Below are 17,467 nucleotides of genomic sequence, written 5' to 3'. Positions count from 1 at the left end.
TATATTTCATAGTTTTTAGAACAGAAATTTTGAGGATATTTGTACCTTCCATGCCCACTCCAGAGTGGGCATAGGACAGATTCCTGCTAATCAGCTTCCCTAGGAAGGGGTGAAGGGGTAATAAAAGCCAAAAACTTTTCTCACTTGCAAAACACAAATCTTACTGTGTATGCCTGGTAGCAAGCAGGTTTTTAAAAATGCACATAAAGATATGAAGTACTCAAGCTGGGAATTACTTTGAATAGATAAACCTTTAATATATTCTTTACCAACAAATACAGTTTTAAGAGCACAGTAAAAACAAGCTTCAGTCAAAACTTTGGCAACAGAAGTCTTTAAATTCAGGAAAGCTTTTTAATACTCTTACCCTCATTTCCATGTAAGGTGGATCATTTTCAAGTTCTGCCTTATCTTGTGCCAACTTGGCCTTCTGGTCTTCAATAAATTTTTCTAAATCATCCGCCATCATTTCTAGGTTACAGAAAAGATGTAGAACATGGCATTTACATGAGAACCTCAAAAATGTAAAGTTCAATTACTGTTGCTTAAGACAGCAGTTAAAAATAATCTAATTTCTCCCTCAGAACTACAAGCCTTAAGATATTTGCTGGGTCAACAAAACAACTGACTTGGGAAACCCATCCATGGAGGAGACTACTTGATGTTTCACCAGAGAGAAAATTTAAAGACTCCAGATAACAAGACTGAAGATACTACTCTAATCTTTTTTTCCTAACATGGTTGAAGTATTTGGGGGTTGTTTGTTTTAACTACAAGTCTACCAATGACCCTTCATTACTCACTAGCACAAGCTTACTCCTAGTGAGCTATAAAATCAAAATCAGAAAACACAGAAAAGTAAACATGGGACAAAGGATGAAGGAATCATTAGAAAAATGTACAAAAAGTGCAAAATACACGCACAGTCCAAAATAAGGACCAAATCACACAATTAATTCTGGCATGAGACGAAATTGCTAAGAAAATTATGACTCTCAAATCACTCCACGCAGCTTAAGCAAAAGGATTGCTTATGCAGGTTCCTGAAAAATCCCATCACATGCAGGATCTAAATTAAGACAGCAGGTTTTTTTGAGGCTAATTCAGTATCTTTATGTGATTGTATGACGTAAACAAGAGGCCAATGATAAACGAATATTAGAAAACAGTTTCAGGAGAGGATTAAAGAACTTAAAAATAACAGCAACAAAAAATCCCAAACTACCACCTCAAAGATAATAAGGTGACACACAGGCAAAGATAAAAATAATGTGTCTAGAGAGACTGGGATAAATTCTCAGTAGAAGCAAAATGGAAAGAAAAAATGCACAAATTCTATAAGATAAAGTGAAGTAACTGCATGCTAACTTAATTTACAGAATACATTTGCTTGATGTATTCCTTAGAATGTACTCCTTTAAACTTTTTATCTTTTTTGATTCATAATATAAAATTATAATATTGTTACAAAGGAGGCAGAACTAGGCCAACTCATTTACAATTCCTTGTGGTAATACAGGACAATCAATGCCAAAAATAAATCCCCCCATCTGATTTGTCCTAAATCTTTAATCTCATTAGTTTTGCACACTGATAAAGGATAAAAGAAATCTGAAAGAGGATAAGTTTCCAGGCATGGTACATTTTATTTAGCCTATTATGTTACATAACAATAATGAAAAATCTGTTCTGAAAGGGCGAAACAACTTGTCATACTAAAAAAATTTAGAAGTTGGTCTCATCACCTACCCAGTGCTGCACAGTCATCAAGAGGAAAATTACCACACGTAGGAGGCACTGTGAGAAGCCTTTCCAAAAGCTCACTGACAGTAGCATCTATATTTCCTATCTCTATTTACAACAGCATTTATAAACTCCAGCACTGTTTCCAAATCACTGTATGGGAATGGTACCAAACTTATTCTGAGAGCTGGCATAAGGAAAGGAGTCTTTGCGGTGTATTTTCTAACTAGCATGAGGAACACAGTGAATATTCCAGTATTCGACATTCCTATCATATTGCTTAAAAGAGCAACATAATAAATTAAAAACCAAAGACAAAACAGTTACAGTTTAACTACACAGAAAATTCAACTGGTGTGAAGAAAGCTGGCAACTCCAGGCCTTGGAGAACACTGAGCTGACTAATGCTACAGCACTGTTGATTCAGCATACCTTTAATACAGCACAATTCCCTGGAAGCGTAGCCAAATCCTTCTTAGAAATATCTAGACATTTTATGTCTTAACATCCTTCTACTTGACTTGATCTTCTTAAAATATGCATGAGTGCAAACTTTATGAGATAAGCAAAAAGAATATATTATATCAAAAAAGAAGAATTTCTTAGTTATTCTAAGCAAAAGAGTGACAACTTCAATGTGACACATACACTGTTAAGTTCCAAAAATACACCAGCACGTAAGCAAATATCCTACTGAATATTAGTCAATTTTATCATCTACTGTACCATGTGAAGAGATCATGACTAATCACAATAAAAATAAAGAAAGAGCACATTTGTATCTGAGGCGAGGGCTACCAAGCCCCCAGGTGTGCAGTGAACTGTCTTGGAGGTGACAGCACCGAACTCACAGGGAACTGTCAACTTCACACTGGCTTCCCATGGCTGCACAAACACACTGAGGCTCAGCCTGACACTAACACCAATTCAAAACAAAATCATTTCAGTTTAGCAATGCATTTAAATTCTTTTTGTGCATTTCTAGATCCTTGCAATTACTACTGAAAGTAGCAGATTCAAAACCAAGCTGGGAAATATCACTCCATGGGCATGGACAGAGCACAAAAGGAAAGTCAGAATATACTGTAAACACTTAAAAATCTATCCATATGCCCTCAAAATCACGAGGTATAAGCATACTTTTTTAACTTTTTGGAAAACAGGGTATTTTGTAAATGGTATTTCTAAAAAACGTTTGACAGGACGTATCTATCACCTTTCTTTAGCTCTTGCAACTTTAAATCTTGGAAAATTTGAATTCCCAAAACAATGCATTATTCAAAGTGAAATTCCATTAAACATATTGCTGCTATATATTCAAGTACTGTCTGAAAATATCCCATAAAAATATTTTTACATATATTTTCATTCAAGAAGATTTTAGACTTTCATAGCCTCTTTTCCTTATTCAGAGTTTTCACAAAAGCAGCTCTGGGCAATTAAAGTCACCTAGGTAGACTTCAACTTAAGCAAATATACCAAGCAATAGAAAGCATGCAGATATTCAAGAACAATAAGTCAAGTTTGAACACGAGATTTTTACTGGATCTATGCCCAAAGAGAGTCAACAATCCGTATCTCTCTATTCAAGGTATCCAAAACATTAATGTGCATATGTATTGTATGTACTATATTTACCTATGTATTGTGTAGCTACTCTATCACCTGAAGCGACGTTTACTGCATTCCATTTTAATCTTTCCCTTCCCCTCCTAATTGTTCAGGGAAACACACAAAATTTAAAATCAGCATGTGCAAGCAGATTTTGTCTGTTCTATGCCATCATAATATTGCAATCATCAGGAGCACGGGCAAAATGGCAATTCCCATCCACGTGAACTGCGGCACGGGTGGCAAGGAGGGAAATGCTTTGAAAGAGCAACTATATGCCACATTTAGTAATTGTACTTACAAGTTACACGGCCACTAATTGTGTCATTAAGAAACATTGTTTAAAGTTTAACCCAAACTTCCTAAGGAATCAGTACTGACTGCTTCTGTACCCTTGTGAATGGCACTTGGAATAAGCTACTGCTGCCAGAGACGTGCTCCCTGGACATTTCTTTCAAATTCATTGCTGAAAAAGCACAGATTTCAGAGTCTGGCCGTTCACCAAAAATAAACTCTTGACTAAAGTAACGCGACTTTTTCGCAACTGAGAAGGCAATCTATCCCCGGAACAACCAAGCAACAAGTTTCGCGAGTTACTTTCCCTCCACTGCAGGGCTTATCTATTTTTCAGAGCACGTAATTTGACCCAAAAAGACACTAATTTTGAAAAACTTTCAGACCCAGGAGATAAGGTTTATTTCTCCAAGAGCGACAGCTCGGGGAAGCGCCTCTTCCCCGGCCTGCAGCGCTCGCCCCCCTCCCTCCCTCCCTCCCTCCCCGGCAGCACCTCTGGGGCACTCCCGGAGGCTCCACCGCCCCAGGGAGCAGCTGCGGGGCGGGGATGCGGCACTCGGGGCTCGGCCCCTTTCCGGATCGCGGCGTCGTTGTCAGGCAACGGCCGCACAACAAGCGGCCCCACCGGAGGGCCGGGACCAGCCCGGCCCAGCCCAGCCCAGCCGAGCCGAGCCGAGCCGAGCCCCGCCGCCCCCGCGGGGACCCCCAGACACGGCGGCACGCCCCAGGGGCGCCCCCGCCCCGTCCCGCTCCGGAGCCCGTCCCGCTGCGCGGCGAACCCCCCTGGCTCCCGCCGCCGCCCGCTCCGCGCTGTGAGCGATGCGGGCGATGGAACCGCCCGGCGGGGCTGCGAGGAGAGTCCCCGAGGGCCGCGCCGGCCCCGCCGCCCGCTCACCGGTACCGGCGGCCACGGCTCCGTCCGCGCCCCGCGCGTTACTGCCGCCCCGGAACCCGGCGGGCGGCGCCGCGCAGCGCCCCCCGCTGCCCCGGAGGGCGGCGCGACCCGGCTGCCACCGCCTCCCGGGCGGGGAAAGGCAGCGGGAGGGGAGGCGGCGGCGGGCGCGCTTCCCAGCGTCCCAGAGTAGGGCCGGTTAGAAAGGACCACAGCGGGTCACTCTAGAGCACAGGGCACAGGATGGCATCCAGACGGCTCTGGAGTATCGCCAGGGAGACCCCACAAGCTTTCTGGGCAATCCGTTCACCGGCACAGGAAAGCAGCTCTTCCTCATCTTCGGGGGCAATTTCCTGTGCATCAGTTTTCTTGCCTCTTGTCCTATTGCTTGGCACCTCCCAGCAGAGCCTGGCTCCATCCTCCTGACGCCTCCCACTTTAGATACCTATATACATTGATAAGGCGCCCTCTCAGTCGTCTCTTTCTCGAGGCTGAACAGGCCCAGCTCCCTCAGCCTTTCCTCACGAAAGAGATGCTCCCGTCCCTTAAACATCTTTGTTTCCCTCCGCTGGACCCGCTCCAGATGTTCCGTGTCTCTCCCGTACTGAGCAGCCCCGATCTGGACACAGTAATTTAAAAAGCGTAAGTCAATAAACAAATGGATAAGTAGCGAGAAAGGCCTCGGCGCGGGCGGGGTCAGGTTGCTGCGGCGCCGCTTCACGGGGCGAGCGGCTCGGGCCCGGCCGCGTGCAGAGCCGAGCGCGGCCGCTGGGGGCGCAGCGCCGCCCGCGCCGGGCCTGCGCGGACCGTACCATCGCCCGTGCGTACCCCCGCGGACCATACCACCGTCCGTGCGTACCCCCGCGGACCGTACCACCGTCCGTGCGTACCCCGCCCCGCGCTTGGTTCCGCCGGCGGCCCGGGGCGGCGGAGCGGGGCCGCGGCCGGGAGCGGGACCGGGGCCGGGAGCGGGGCGATGGCGGCGGCGGGGAGCGGCGCCTCCGGGAGCGGGATGGCGCAGAAGACCTGGGAGCTGGCGAACAACATGCAGGAGGCGCAGAGCATCGACGAGATCTACAAGTACGACCGCAAGCAGCAGCAGGAGATCCTGGCGGCCAAGCCCTGGACCAAGGAGTGAGTGGGAGCGGGGCGGCGGAGCGGGCGGGCGGCTTGGGCGGTGAGGACCGGCCTGTTCTGATGGCTCTGCCTTCCCTTCCGCGGCCTCTGCGTTGTTGCAGCCACCATTACTTCAAGTACTGCAAGATCTCTGCGCTGGCGCTGCTGAAGATGGTGATGCACGCCAGGTCCGGCGGCAATCTGGAGGTGATGGGGCTCATGCTGGGCAAGGTGGACGGGGAGACCATGATCATCATGGACAGCTTCGCCCTGCCCGTGGAGGGCACCGAGACCCGCGTCAACGCGCAGGCCGCCGCCTACGAGTACATGGCTGCCTACATCGAGAACGCCAAGCAGGTAAGGAGAGGTGCCAGGGGGTGTCTGACCCTCCCCGAGGAGATCCCGTGCGTCTTGTGAGCTCCAGGAACATACCCGGGGGGTTGCAGGCTTCCTCCCTCCCCCAGGGATGAAGTGCCTGCCCGATTGTCCCGTCTGTCCTCAAACGTGACAGTAAGAATTGTGTCAGCAGCACGGAACGCAGGGGCCCGTAAACATCTTCACAGACATATTTCCCTGACTTACTCTAGGTCACCAAAGGTTGGACACGATGATCTTGGAGGTCTTTTCCAACCTTAATGATTCTGTGGAAAGTAGTGCGTTCTCCTTTCCTTTGTAAATTATTTTCATTGCTGAGGAAGTGTTTTTATGGTTGAGGCTGCTGGCTGTGTGAGAGTGTTTCTAAAATAACAGATACTTCTTTCTAAAAACAGTATGCAAAATTAAATCTATGTGTGCAATGGACTTCCTTAGTATTTGCAGATCAGAATTATGACATTTATTCTTACATTCTTCTGAGGTCTTACTGTATAGTATGCTGCTCTTTTCCATTAAAAAAGACATATTTGTGAAGAAGAGGCCGATGAAGGAATAAGTAGGTTTCAGTGCAACTTAATTATTCATATTTATCCTTTGGAAATTTAGATTAACAGACTCGCTTGTCTGTTTCCCATCTTTGTCACTTTCTATTCAGAGATCCACGTCATATTAAAGCTGTCTATTCTGACTCATGTGCAGAAGGATAACAGAAATACAGCTTGGCTCTGTGGCTGATGTGGAAACCAGCACAGCACATCAGCACTTCCTGATATTGCCTCTTCCAATATAGGACCATTCTATACTGGAAATAAGGGTTTAAATAACTTTAACTCTTCAAGCTCAAACAGTTTTGATGCCCAGTTGACCCACTGATTTTTAAACCAGCTAAAATTAGAAGCCCCTTACATTCTAAGTGGATATAACAGCAGTATTTGGGTTCTTTTGGAGAGCTGGATTTATATTCATAGCCTTACACAGAGTTGAAGATATTGAAATGGATGTGCATTAGGCTGAATCATAACATCAGCAAAGAGTAAACATAATGCAGAAATATTTATGTTCTGGGGCTTTTTTAAATAATTCATCCCTGTGAGAAATGCAGAAATAATTAATCTAGTTTTTCTGAAAACAATGTCGTGATGCTAATACTCTTGTTGCAAAAAGTAGGTAACTTGAAGAGATGTCTTTGCCTAACGATACAGTCATGCTATCTTTAGATACAGATATATTCATAGAATCCCATTTTTAGGTAGAAATACTGAATTTCAAAGTGGTAAGTATATAGCATAAAATTCTAAACAGCTTGTCTTAACAGCTTTAAAACAGGCCAGGTTTCTGTAGGAGTTCTTACGTGACAGGAAATGTTTATTTTCCCATTGTTTATGTTGTTCAGTTTTTTCTGTAGTCAGTTTCACAATTTTGAAAATGAACTTGTGTGCAAATAAAATAACTCAGCTTTTCTGGTGCTCTGGCAGAGTTTTCATGCTGGCTGTTTCGTATTTGATTTTGGCAAGCACTTGTTCCTGGAATAGCCCTTCTTATCATTAGGTGCTAGTTAATATATCCCCCTATGGAAGTGCTTTATGGATGCTGCCATTCCAGTTAGTTTATTCTCCATGGACAGGATCTGGTCTTAATGTGGTTCAAGTGCATCATTTATCTTTAAAAAATAACACATGTTCTTTAGCATTTTGTTGGTCTCTCTCATGGGAGTTGTAAAGAAAATATAAATATTCTTTACCAGTAAAAAACTCAAGTAGGCAGTTTGTATGTTCCGTCTCATTGTTACTGGAGCAGCCAGTAAACAATTCCTTGAGAGGATTACAAAAGAGGAGGATTACAGAAGAGGGGATTACAAAAATTCAGTTCAATGGATGTTTATTCTCCTGGGGTTTTTTTTGCTCTACTCCTTTCTCTTCCAGCATTTTTAGAGATAGCCAGGTGTATTATTTGGAAACTCCTATTTTGAGAGGTTTTGTCTAAGAAAAACTTGTCCAAAATTCATCTTTTGACTTCTAAACCTGTCTCCAGGCAATCATTTCTGTCACTTCTGGTGTTTGAAAGCATGCCTTGGAAGTTATTTTTTAAACCTGCCACCAATCTAATAGTATGTGCCTGTGAGATATGTTACCATACTAAATAATTAATTCTCTACTGGTGGTCCCTACATTATATGAGGTTAGATATACTTGTGTTATATTGCTAAGAATTTTCTCAGCCCTGTAGAGCGGCTGCAGCTCACCATCCAGCCGTGTGGAGCCTCTTCTGTACCCCAGCTGTCACTGAAGAAGGAGCTCCAGGCTCCTTGAAGGCCTTTGTTCTGTGGCAGCGGCTGTAGCAGAGAATGCCAGTACTACTCATGGCACGGTTTCTAGGGAATATTTCAACACGCGTGGAAATTCCTGTTTATCCTGCCGCGCCTTGCAGCGTGCTGGAAGTGCCGCTGGAGGGCAGCCGGTGCTTTGGGAATGGAGCTGAACGCCGGGGTTGTTTCCCTTCCCTGCTCTTTCTTAGGTCGGACGCCTGGAAAATGCCATCGGCTGGTACCACAGTCACCCCGGCTACGGCTGCTGGCTCTCCGGGATCGACGTCAGTACCCAGATGCTTAACCAGCAATTTCAGGAACCCTTCGTAGCAGTGGTTGTAAGTACTGGCTGGTGGGTGATAACCCTGCATAGCAAATCGTGTTGAGGGGAATAATTTTTGGATTTGTGTCTATTAGCATTTTAGTAGTGTGTCCTTTGTATGATGGAGGTATTAGATGCACACTTTAAACTGGTGCCACTCCTGCTTTGCTGGCCACATACTGGGCAAACCAGAAGCGTTGCTTGGCTAGACCATGTTCACTGCATTGTTTCAGTTATGATATAGTTCTTAAGTGTAAGGGGTTTTAAGTATTTAGGAAATAAGGAAAGTTAGTTTGAAAAATAATTCACTGAAGGCTATTGATACTCCTATGTTTTTAGAGAGTCTCATACCAGCAGAAAAAGTACTGTTTATGACAGAACTAATACGATTTGCATGAATTACATTTCTAAAATAAAATTACTATCAACTTGATTTAACCCTGTAATAAATAATAAAACGTACGTAATGAGTATTACCTGTATTTCAACAGATTGATCCAACAAGAACAATATCTGCAGGAAAAGTAAATCTTGGAGCTTTTAGGACATATCCTAAGGTAAATAGTTAAAATTACCTAAAGTTATCTTGTGTGGGAATACTGCACTGTCTTTAAATGATTGTCTGAGTTTGGTCTGCTGTGCTGTACTGAATGTTCATTCCAAAGGAAAATGTGTCCATACACTGGCTTCTGCATGCCTTTTGATTTTGGACTACATTTATGAAGGTTGACTTCAGGTTTGGTTTTCACAGAGTTTTGGCAGTGTTAAATCAGTTACACTGTCCAGATTGTGGAGCTGTCCCAAAATTAAATAGCTCCCTATAGCTGGTTTTTAATGGATATAGTTGTAGGTAACATTATCAAAATTATTTTATGTTAGTTCTTCTCTGTTTATTTTTTACACCTAAAATGCTAATAGCATGTTTAATATGTTGTAATTTGCTTTTCATTTTAGAAAAGGAAGGTTCAAAACTATCTACTTAACTTTTTTCAAATAAATATTATAAATCTTCACAAACTATTGTACAAAAAAGTTAATTAAACAGTATGGGTAGGGCTTAAAACTAAGAAATCACAACAGTATTGGAGAACTAGGTCTCCAAATGCATCCTCTCATGTATACTTCTGACTGTGCTATTTAATTTCAGTCCGATGAAGTTCAAGTATATCTTTTAAATACCCTGTTATGAGTGACTCATCAAGAACTTCAGACAGCCATCCAGTAAAACAATTACCAAAATCAATTGCTTAAAAAAAATTAATTTTGTAATTAACAAAAATGATTGTGAGAGGTACAGGCATTATTTTTGTGTTGACAAAAACATAAGAGATCTTAGAACACTTTATGATTCAGGAGAATATTCACTTCCGTGGGCAAAATCACTTCATAAATATTTTGAGAATTTTGAAAAGGGAGAGGAATCCTGTACCTGAAAACCAAATCACATCTGGAAAATGCACATGAGAAGCATATTTTTAGGGAGTTCTCACAGTGGACTGCAGGCAGTTCTTAGTCAGGAGCTGTGAATGGCACCATCTTGGCTAAACAAGCAACTGAAAGTTTTAGGTATATCTAAGGCATATCCATAGATGTTTCATCCCTCTTCTCAAATCTTTCCTCAAAGTCTCCAAGAACAGATAGAGAAATACTGTCAAAGAAGAAGCTTGCCTTTTCTTTGATCTAAGAAATTATCTAATCATAGCTTGCCATGTTACTCACTTGAAGAAACTCAACAATGACCACTAGTTTGCTTTTGATAAACCTACAAGTGTAATGACCAGTGCAGCTAGTAAAGCCAAATGTAAACCTGAGATCCAGGAAAATTCCAAATTTCAGACTGCCAGGGGAAATGTCATTTCCTCTAGAGCAAAACAAACAAACAAAACAAAAAAAAACAAAACAAAAAAAAAAACCAAAAAACTAGAATTGCATAAACTAGAAAGTTTTTGTAAAGTTTAGGCATTTTGAAAAACCTCAGAATTACTGTGTCATTTTTGCCATTTGTTAAATTTTTAGGGGTATAAACCTCCAGATGAAGGTCCCTCTGAATACCAGACTATTCCACTCAATAAAATAGAAGACTTCGGTGTACATTGTAAACAGTAAGTAACAAAAAACTACTGACTTTTTTTTTCTGTGTTTGTGTTTAGGTTAGTGATTCAGTATGGAAAAGTAAGTTTCTTGTAGTATTTCAAATCTTGAAGTTCACTGTTGCTTTAGCACTCTTGTTTTTGTGAAAAAAGGGTTACTGGCATTTATCAGGAGATACTTTAAGGGAGAATTCTGCAGTGATAAAGACGAACCTGGTTAAAAGCTTTAGCTGTTGATTTCTGAACACTTTTAAGTAGTGATGCCTTGTTGGGTCAGATGTCGATTGATCGGCAGGAGTGGGGAGGCTGTGATCCCACTGCTCTTCTGAGCAGGGGCAAGTGCTGTGCAGCTCCTTTTCTTGCATTACTGGGAGTGTTAATTTTTAACACCATTAAAGCCTGGCTTTCATAATAGGTGTGATAGGATGTAAGATTGTTTGCCTGTTTGTAAAATTTACCGCAACAAGCATTCCTCAAGAAGTTAGAAGTGATACATGCAAAGCTACAATCATCTGTAAGTTATTACAGTACTGAAGAACCCAAGCATGGAATGTGTTGTTAAGAGAATAATTTTAAGAACGCTTGAAATTTCATTTAACAGAACACAGCAGTTTGTGTGGGGATTATTTATTAAATCTATATATGAATTACTTATGGAAAATTGTACAGAGAATTGGAACTGGCAGTAACCTTAAGCACTTTGAATTTTTGAAGATATTTGCTATTGATAAGGATTTTTTGAATGGCGTGTACTTTGGATGTGACAGTCAAGAAAGACATGTTTAGATGGACACTTATTTTGTTTCCATGTTTGTTTTTAAAGGTATTATGCTTTAGAAGTCTCATACTTTAAATCATCTTTGGATCGTAAATTGCTTGAGCTGTTGTGGAACAAGTACTGGGTGAACACGCTCAGTTCTTCTAGCTTGCTTACTGTAAGTATCACAGTTGTGTGCATTGATGCATTCATGAGTCTGAAAGGCAGGCCCTCTGCTGTAAAATGCTTAATAGAACACTGATAGATACAGACCCCACATTAAGAATCTGTCCAATAAAACAAGAAAGAAAGATTTTCCTAATCATAAATACTGACATGTTCCTCATATCTGCTGTGTAAAAGAAGAAGGTGGGAATAACATGTTTAATTTTACTGAGTTCTCTCTATACACTCAGATTTTGTCTTAAATACTTTTAAACTTGAATCTACAGAGCACTGCAATGAATAACAGTGTTTAATAAGTAAACACTTAAGAAAAAATGGAACTGTTAAAATTAGGTTGTAACAGAAACAGTGCAGGTTCAGCGTAACAGCTGAGCATTAAAACCTTCCCTCTGCAGATGCCAATTTTTTTTTTCTCTTGGTCAAAACCAACTGAGTTTTACTTACTCCTGCTTAACTTAGGGCATGGGTTGAAAGTAATAAAAAGAAGCCAATTCAGGCTTTAGGGATTGAGCATTTGTCAGATGTTCAGCTTCTGTTCTCTTAACCACCACTCATGTTCAATATCACTTCAATTTCAGATATAGATTCAAATATGCAACACTACACTTTTTAAAACATTTCTCAGATTTGGTTTATTTTGTGTATAAATGCTTGAATTCATAGCTTAAATTCACAATATTTATTACTTTCTTTCTCTTAAGAATGCTGACTATACCACTGGCCAAGTCTTTGATTTGTCTGAAAAATTGGAACAGTCAGAAGCTCAACTTGGAAGGGGCAGTTTCATGCTGGGTTTAGAGACTCATGACAAGAAGTCAGAAGACAAACTTGCAAAAGCAACAAGAGACAGGTAAGAAAACACATCCATGTGTTCTTCATGTAAAAGTATTATTTGGTTTTAAATTTTTCTCATGCCTGTAATTGTAACCTGAGAAGATTAGAGATAAGAATTAGGTTATAGGTAGAAATTAAAGACTCCAGAAGTCACTAGTTGTTTTTGAAAGTTAAAGAAAATCTTGCCTCTATTAAACCTACAATTAATTTTTAAATTTAGGGGGTTTGGAATAAATTTAACTCTAGTTTATTAAACAAAAAATTGCTGTAAAATTCCATCAGTATCTGGCAAACAAAAAAATGTTTTCTGTCTAATGCAAAATTGTAACTTTGCTAGAAATTAGCACATTTTTATGGTTAATCAGGTTTAAACTAAGTAAAATTATGGTAAGTAAAATTATGGTATAGAACGTGATTTTAAGAACTAGTGTTAGCAGTCCAGTAAGTTTAGTTTACACTTGTCTAATACTTTACTAATGTAAAAATTATGAACTCCTTTTTTTTTCATATTTCTTAATTAATGTACCTTTTTTAAGAAATAAGAAGAGGTTGGGTTTTTTGTTGTTGTTTTTTGTTTTTAAGAAGTACCTTACAGATATTCTGGCCTTTATATTTAGCTACCCTGCCTGACAGCAAATACTTGCTATTGTAAGTTAATAAACTTCTTATCACTAGATGTACAACATTATTTCAAAGAAGTTGCAGTATTTTCCCTCAGTTTTCCTTATGTTTATTGGTGATCAGCTCTGATTATTTTGAGCTTTGAAGTACACGAGTTGCTTCTCAGTAATACTCACGTCTCTTTCTCAGTAGTCTTAAGAATTATATACATGCTTCGACTGTATCATGTTAGAGTCATCATTTTTCCAAGTAAAATCTTTTAACAGAGGTTAATAGTATTCAACAGCTCATACAGCTGGGTTGTTCAAGGACATTGTATTTGGCAAATTTCAGACTTTGAAAACCAAGAAATACTGCACTTTATATGGTGGTACAAACTCAGGTCCATCTGTGGAGAAGGCAAAACTCACCTGCACACACCATAGGAGTGTTCTGAGTGAGATGTAGTAATTACATTGAATAAGGAAACAATTCTGTAGAATCCTGTAGAACAGAGTGCAGAAATTGAACAAAGTCTGGGATGTTTGCATTTGCATGTTTTCAGATGTTGAGGCTTTCTGTCCCTCTTCCCCATCACTTTATCTTGATAACAGAACAGTTTCCTGGTATTCTCTCCCCCTGACACAACTTTGTTCATTTTTCTGGAAAGCTAACAGCTCTTAAAATTTTCCTAACAAACATGATCGAATTGGAGAGGGGTTGACTTTATAAAAATTAATACTCATTTAGCCTATTTTAATTGCAGAATACATTTGCAGTGGAGTTAATGCTGTTGCTAGCTCAGAGCAGCCAGGTTAAGTGATACCTCACAGTTCCTGTAGGGAAATAGAATAGCAATGCTTTAAAGACACAAGGAGGATGGAGTTGCTGATAAGTTTGCATTGCTGTCTGGAATCCCATTATACTGACTGCATTTTATTTTCCCCTTACTCTTACATGCTTACAGTTATTCTAAGAAATAGCTCCTTCTCTGATCATGCTACTATATTATTTGTTGCAGCAGTTGTAGTATTTTTCTTTTCTGTTTTTATTTAGTCTTCATCAGTAGTTAGTTTATAAATTGTAAGGGATTGGAAGGAATTGTTTTTGTAAAAAACTCTGCTTTCCTGTACAACAAAAGCTACCATAGTTCCCAAAATGAAGTGTAACACTTCTAGAGATGCGTGTTTTTCTTCAGTAGTGATCTTTCCTAACAGAAAAGACAGTAGAAGGCCTGTGCAGACACAGGACAATTAATTTGGTGTCACCCTAAATTACTCTGAAGAAATAAGGCTGCAAAGATCACCAAAGGATTGTTAGACATACCTGCTTTGGGAAAACAGTGCTGTAAAGCATTAGCATAAAGGTGCTTACACTGGGCTGTATGATAAGTGCTGTTACTGTCCATGCACATCTCTAAGCCATTTTCTAAGGGGACATATGCATTAGCCAAGTTGTGCTTCAAGTCAGCTTGCTTTGCCTAGGATTCCTTTATCTGCCTAATAGTAATTTGTCTCTGTTCTCCATGCCTTCAGTCCTGATTAATCTATTGCATTTTTACATAATTTTTTACAGTCTGTTTTTATTTGTTAGTTTGACACTACACTGCCCTATGGCAGACATTGGGGAAAACTTGAATCCAAAGGAATCCTCTCAGCTCTTTGAAGGTTTTGCACATTACATATTTTGACCAATAACTGATTTGTTGTATAAACTTTTCTTTATTGTTCACTGTAAAGTTTCTCAGAGGAACCATGGTTACTGTACACTACTGTCCTGGGCTTGGGCAAAGGAGATAAAGGTAGAGAGCACTGAGAGCCTGCAGGTATTGATAATACCAGCTGATAGCTCTATTTCCCTAAGGATTTTTTTTCAGATGACCACAGAGCCCACTTGTTATTGTTCATGATGTTAAGATGTCATAAATTGCAAGACAAAGTTTTCTGGAATTGGTTTTGTGTGTAGTTTGCTTTTTAAGTAACAAAAAGATACTGGCAACAATAGCTAAATTGCTGTATGTGACTGTTCCTTTCTGGACAGTTTTTAAGATTCATGGGGTTATGGGCACCCTGAACTTTCAAAACAGCTGGATATCTTCAAGAAAATGACAGTTCGGTTCAGTTTTTGTCCAACATTAAATTTATGCTTGTTTTTCAGCTGCAAGACCACCATAGAAGCTATACATGGATTGATGTCTCAGGTTATTAAGGATAAACTTTTTAATCAAATTAATATAGCTTGAAGTGCATTACCAGTTGATATGTATCTCCAAAGCAGAAAATACCATAGTTTCTTTTGCTTGGACTTGTTCAGTTTGGGAAATGAAGCTGAAGTGGAAAATTATTCATTTAATTTGTAGTACTTTAATATTTCCCACCTGTCTGACCAGTTTTAAAGAACAAAATGTTCCAAAATGCAGTGCAACTTTTTGTTCTTTATCATAAAACCAGTTTGCAGAATTGTTCCAAAGGAAAATAAATGTGACTTACTGGATTTTGCTCTTAGATATTTATCTCTATTATCCAACTGCAATAAAAGAATTTTGAAACTAAATGTGCGTTTTGGGCCTTGATATTTTTGGCAAACGTTTATCTTCTTTTGCTCTTTTTCTCATTGTTCTGTGGAAAAGTTCTGTCTGCACAGATTAGATAGGTCACCTATGTAGTGTAAGAAGTTTGTTTCTCAGATTTTAATATCTGTGCTTAATTTTAAGAATTGAAATCCCATTTTTTTATCTTTCAACAAGTTATTAAATTTAACGGAGCCTTTCCTGATTGAGGTTTACTGGTCCAGCCAGAAATGGTTTCTTTCACAGTAATGAAACATTTATGCATGGTACAACAGTGTTTTGCTTATAGCTTCACACTCATGATGGATGTTTTATATTTCTAAATAGTCAACTATTGACCAGCCCTGCAGTGAAACTCGTAACATGGTTATATACTATTACTTTTCTCCTGCTCACCTTCTATTGCTTGTCATAGTCACTTGTTGCATACGAAGGATCCAAATGAAAAATTACCTTTGAAATACGCATTAGGCTAATTTCAGGCCACAGATACTAAATGCATTAATCATAATGTCTGGCTTACAAAGTGGTGCTGCTGCAGGGCTGATCTAAGTTTGTTTTGGAGGCTTTCATACTGCATTTCAATAATACAAGATGTTTGGATTCCTTTTAAGTTTTCATCTTTAATCCTGAGTTTCCTGGGGGTTTTGGAATGTTTACTTTTGGGATGATTTATGCTTTATACAATATGCCATTATGCTTTATACCTTAAGTAACTTTTCAACCTTAGCTCTGCCTTGATGCAGATTTTGTTTTTGTTTTGGTCTGGAAATTTTAATAGCTATTACACATTTAGGCCTTTTCATCCAAACAGATTCCAGTGGATTTGAAGTTAAGATGCAAGTTATACAATGAAAATTTGTAATTCAGCAGGAAAATGCAGATACCCTGAAGCAGAAGTTCATCAAGAGTTTTAAAACAGCGGCATCCAACTGTATAGGAAAAATATGTTTAATTGTAGCTAGTAAATTTGAGATATTATCAGATGAGCAATTTGGTAGGAGAACAGTTTAATTCTTCTTTCAGCATGATAATGGTGGTGGAGAGTCAGGAGAAGAAAGCTGTGGTATTTTAATAAGGTATTTATTTTCTTGGAAATTGCACCAGTAGACTTCTGTACAAACAAGCACGGTATGAAATACACAGCAGTTTCTTTTAAGTTTAAAGAAGGCAAAGCAAGTGTACCTGGCCATAAACTTTTCTTACTTAATTTTCTTCCATAGGTCTTTGAGACTTTAAATTGAGCACACAGACATTATCCCAGTCAGTGTATGTTTACACAAAGAAGCACCCTGCTTTTGTGAGGTATCTTATATTTCCTAATAGGTATCTCTGTTGCTACTTTGTAGAATTCTCTTTGCATGATCCGAAAGTTTTGCACATCTCGTATCTACCTAAAATATAAAAGTTTCATCTCATATTAGTCTATGACTGTATTTAAACTGTCCTTGTTTGTGATGGCAGTGAACTGAATTTTTCTGCATGTAGGCTCACACACAATGTTTTTAGACACAGATGGCTTAATTCAAACTACCAAGTCGTTTTATAAACCATACCAATATGAATGCTGATATGAATGCTCATGTGAACAGTTGTCCATTGAGTTAGGTGTCTTGTTACTTGCTGAGCATATGGTGTTATAACTCAGTTTAAAATTACACATGTAGTGGGGCTGTACCTGTTGCCTGCATAGGATCCATTCTGCAGTGTTCAGGAACCAGAATAACAGGGCCTTTGTCTTTGAACAGCCGTTTTTAATGTTAGCATTATTCC

General features: G+C 39.9%; 2 protein-coding genes across 20 annotated transcripts in view; one reads left to right on the top strand and one right to left on the bottom strand.

The window, feature by feature from the left end:
* CSPP1 (centrosome and spindle pole associated protein 1) overlaps positions 1 to 5,348 on the bottom strand; it is a 62,302-nt gene extending 56,954 nt beyond the window's left edge. For 15 of the 19 annotated variants that reach the window (XM_038129093.1, XM_038129094.1, XM_038129111.1 and 12 more), the window contains exons 1-2: positions 4,986 to 5,348; positions 368 to 471 (exon numbers count right to left, since the gene is read on the bottom strand). In XM_038129093.1, coding sequence (XP_037985021.1) covers positions 368 to 471; positions 4,986 to 4,995 — 114 coding nt within the window. In that variant the 5' untranslated portion in view covers positions 4,996 to 5,348. Of the gene's footprint in view, positions 1 to 367; positions 2,296 to 3,381; positions 4,097 to 4,543 lie in introns of those variants that run through there. The other 4 variants (XM_038129098.1, XM_038129097.1, XM_038129096.1 and 1 more) reach the window with 4 other exon arrangements.
* A 35-nt stretch (positions 5,349 to 5,383) lies between these two features.
* On the top strand, positions 5,384 to 15,678 carry COPS5 (COP9 signalosome subunit 5). The gene is made up of 8 exons (XM_038129115.1): positions 5,384 to 5,674; positions 5,779 to 6,013; positions 8,546 to 8,674; positions 9,150 to 9,215; positions 10,675 to 10,760; positions 11,572 to 11,683; positions 12,393 to 12,541; positions 15,283 to 15,678. Exons 1-8 carry the CDS (start codon positions 5,517 to 5,519, stop codon positions 15,365 to 15,367), a joined length of 1,020 nt encoding a protein of 339 aa, XP_037985043.1. The 5' UTR covers positions 5,384 to 5,516; the 3' UTR covers positions 15,368 to 15,678.
* Positions 15,679 to 17,467: the final 1,789 nt, after the last annotated feature.

Source organism: Motacilla alba, chromosome 2 (assembly GCF_015832195.1).
Source record: "Motacilla alba alba isolate MOTALB_02 chromosome 2, Motacilla_alba_V1.0_pri, whole genome shotgun sequence".
In the NCBI taxonomy this organism is placed as follows: Eukaryota; Metazoa; Chordata; class Aves; order Passeriformes; family Motacillidae; genus Motacilla; species Motacilla alba.
Note: the sequence above shows the minus strand (reverse complement) of the source record. Positions and strands in the feature narration are given on the sequence as shown.

Coding starts and splice junctions, on each gene's coding strand:
- COPS5 (XM_038129115.1), top strand. CDS start 5,517: ATGGCGGCGGCGGGGAGCGGCGCCTCCGGGAGCGGGATGGCGCAGAAG. Junction 9,216..10,674: donor CTTTTAGGACATATCCTAAG/GTAAATAGTTAA, acceptor TTAAATTTTTAG/GGGTATAAACCTCCAGATGA. Junction 12,542..15,282: donor GCAAAAGCAACAAGAGACAG/GTAAGAAAACAC, acceptor CTTGTTTTTCAG/CTGCAAGACCACCATAGAAG.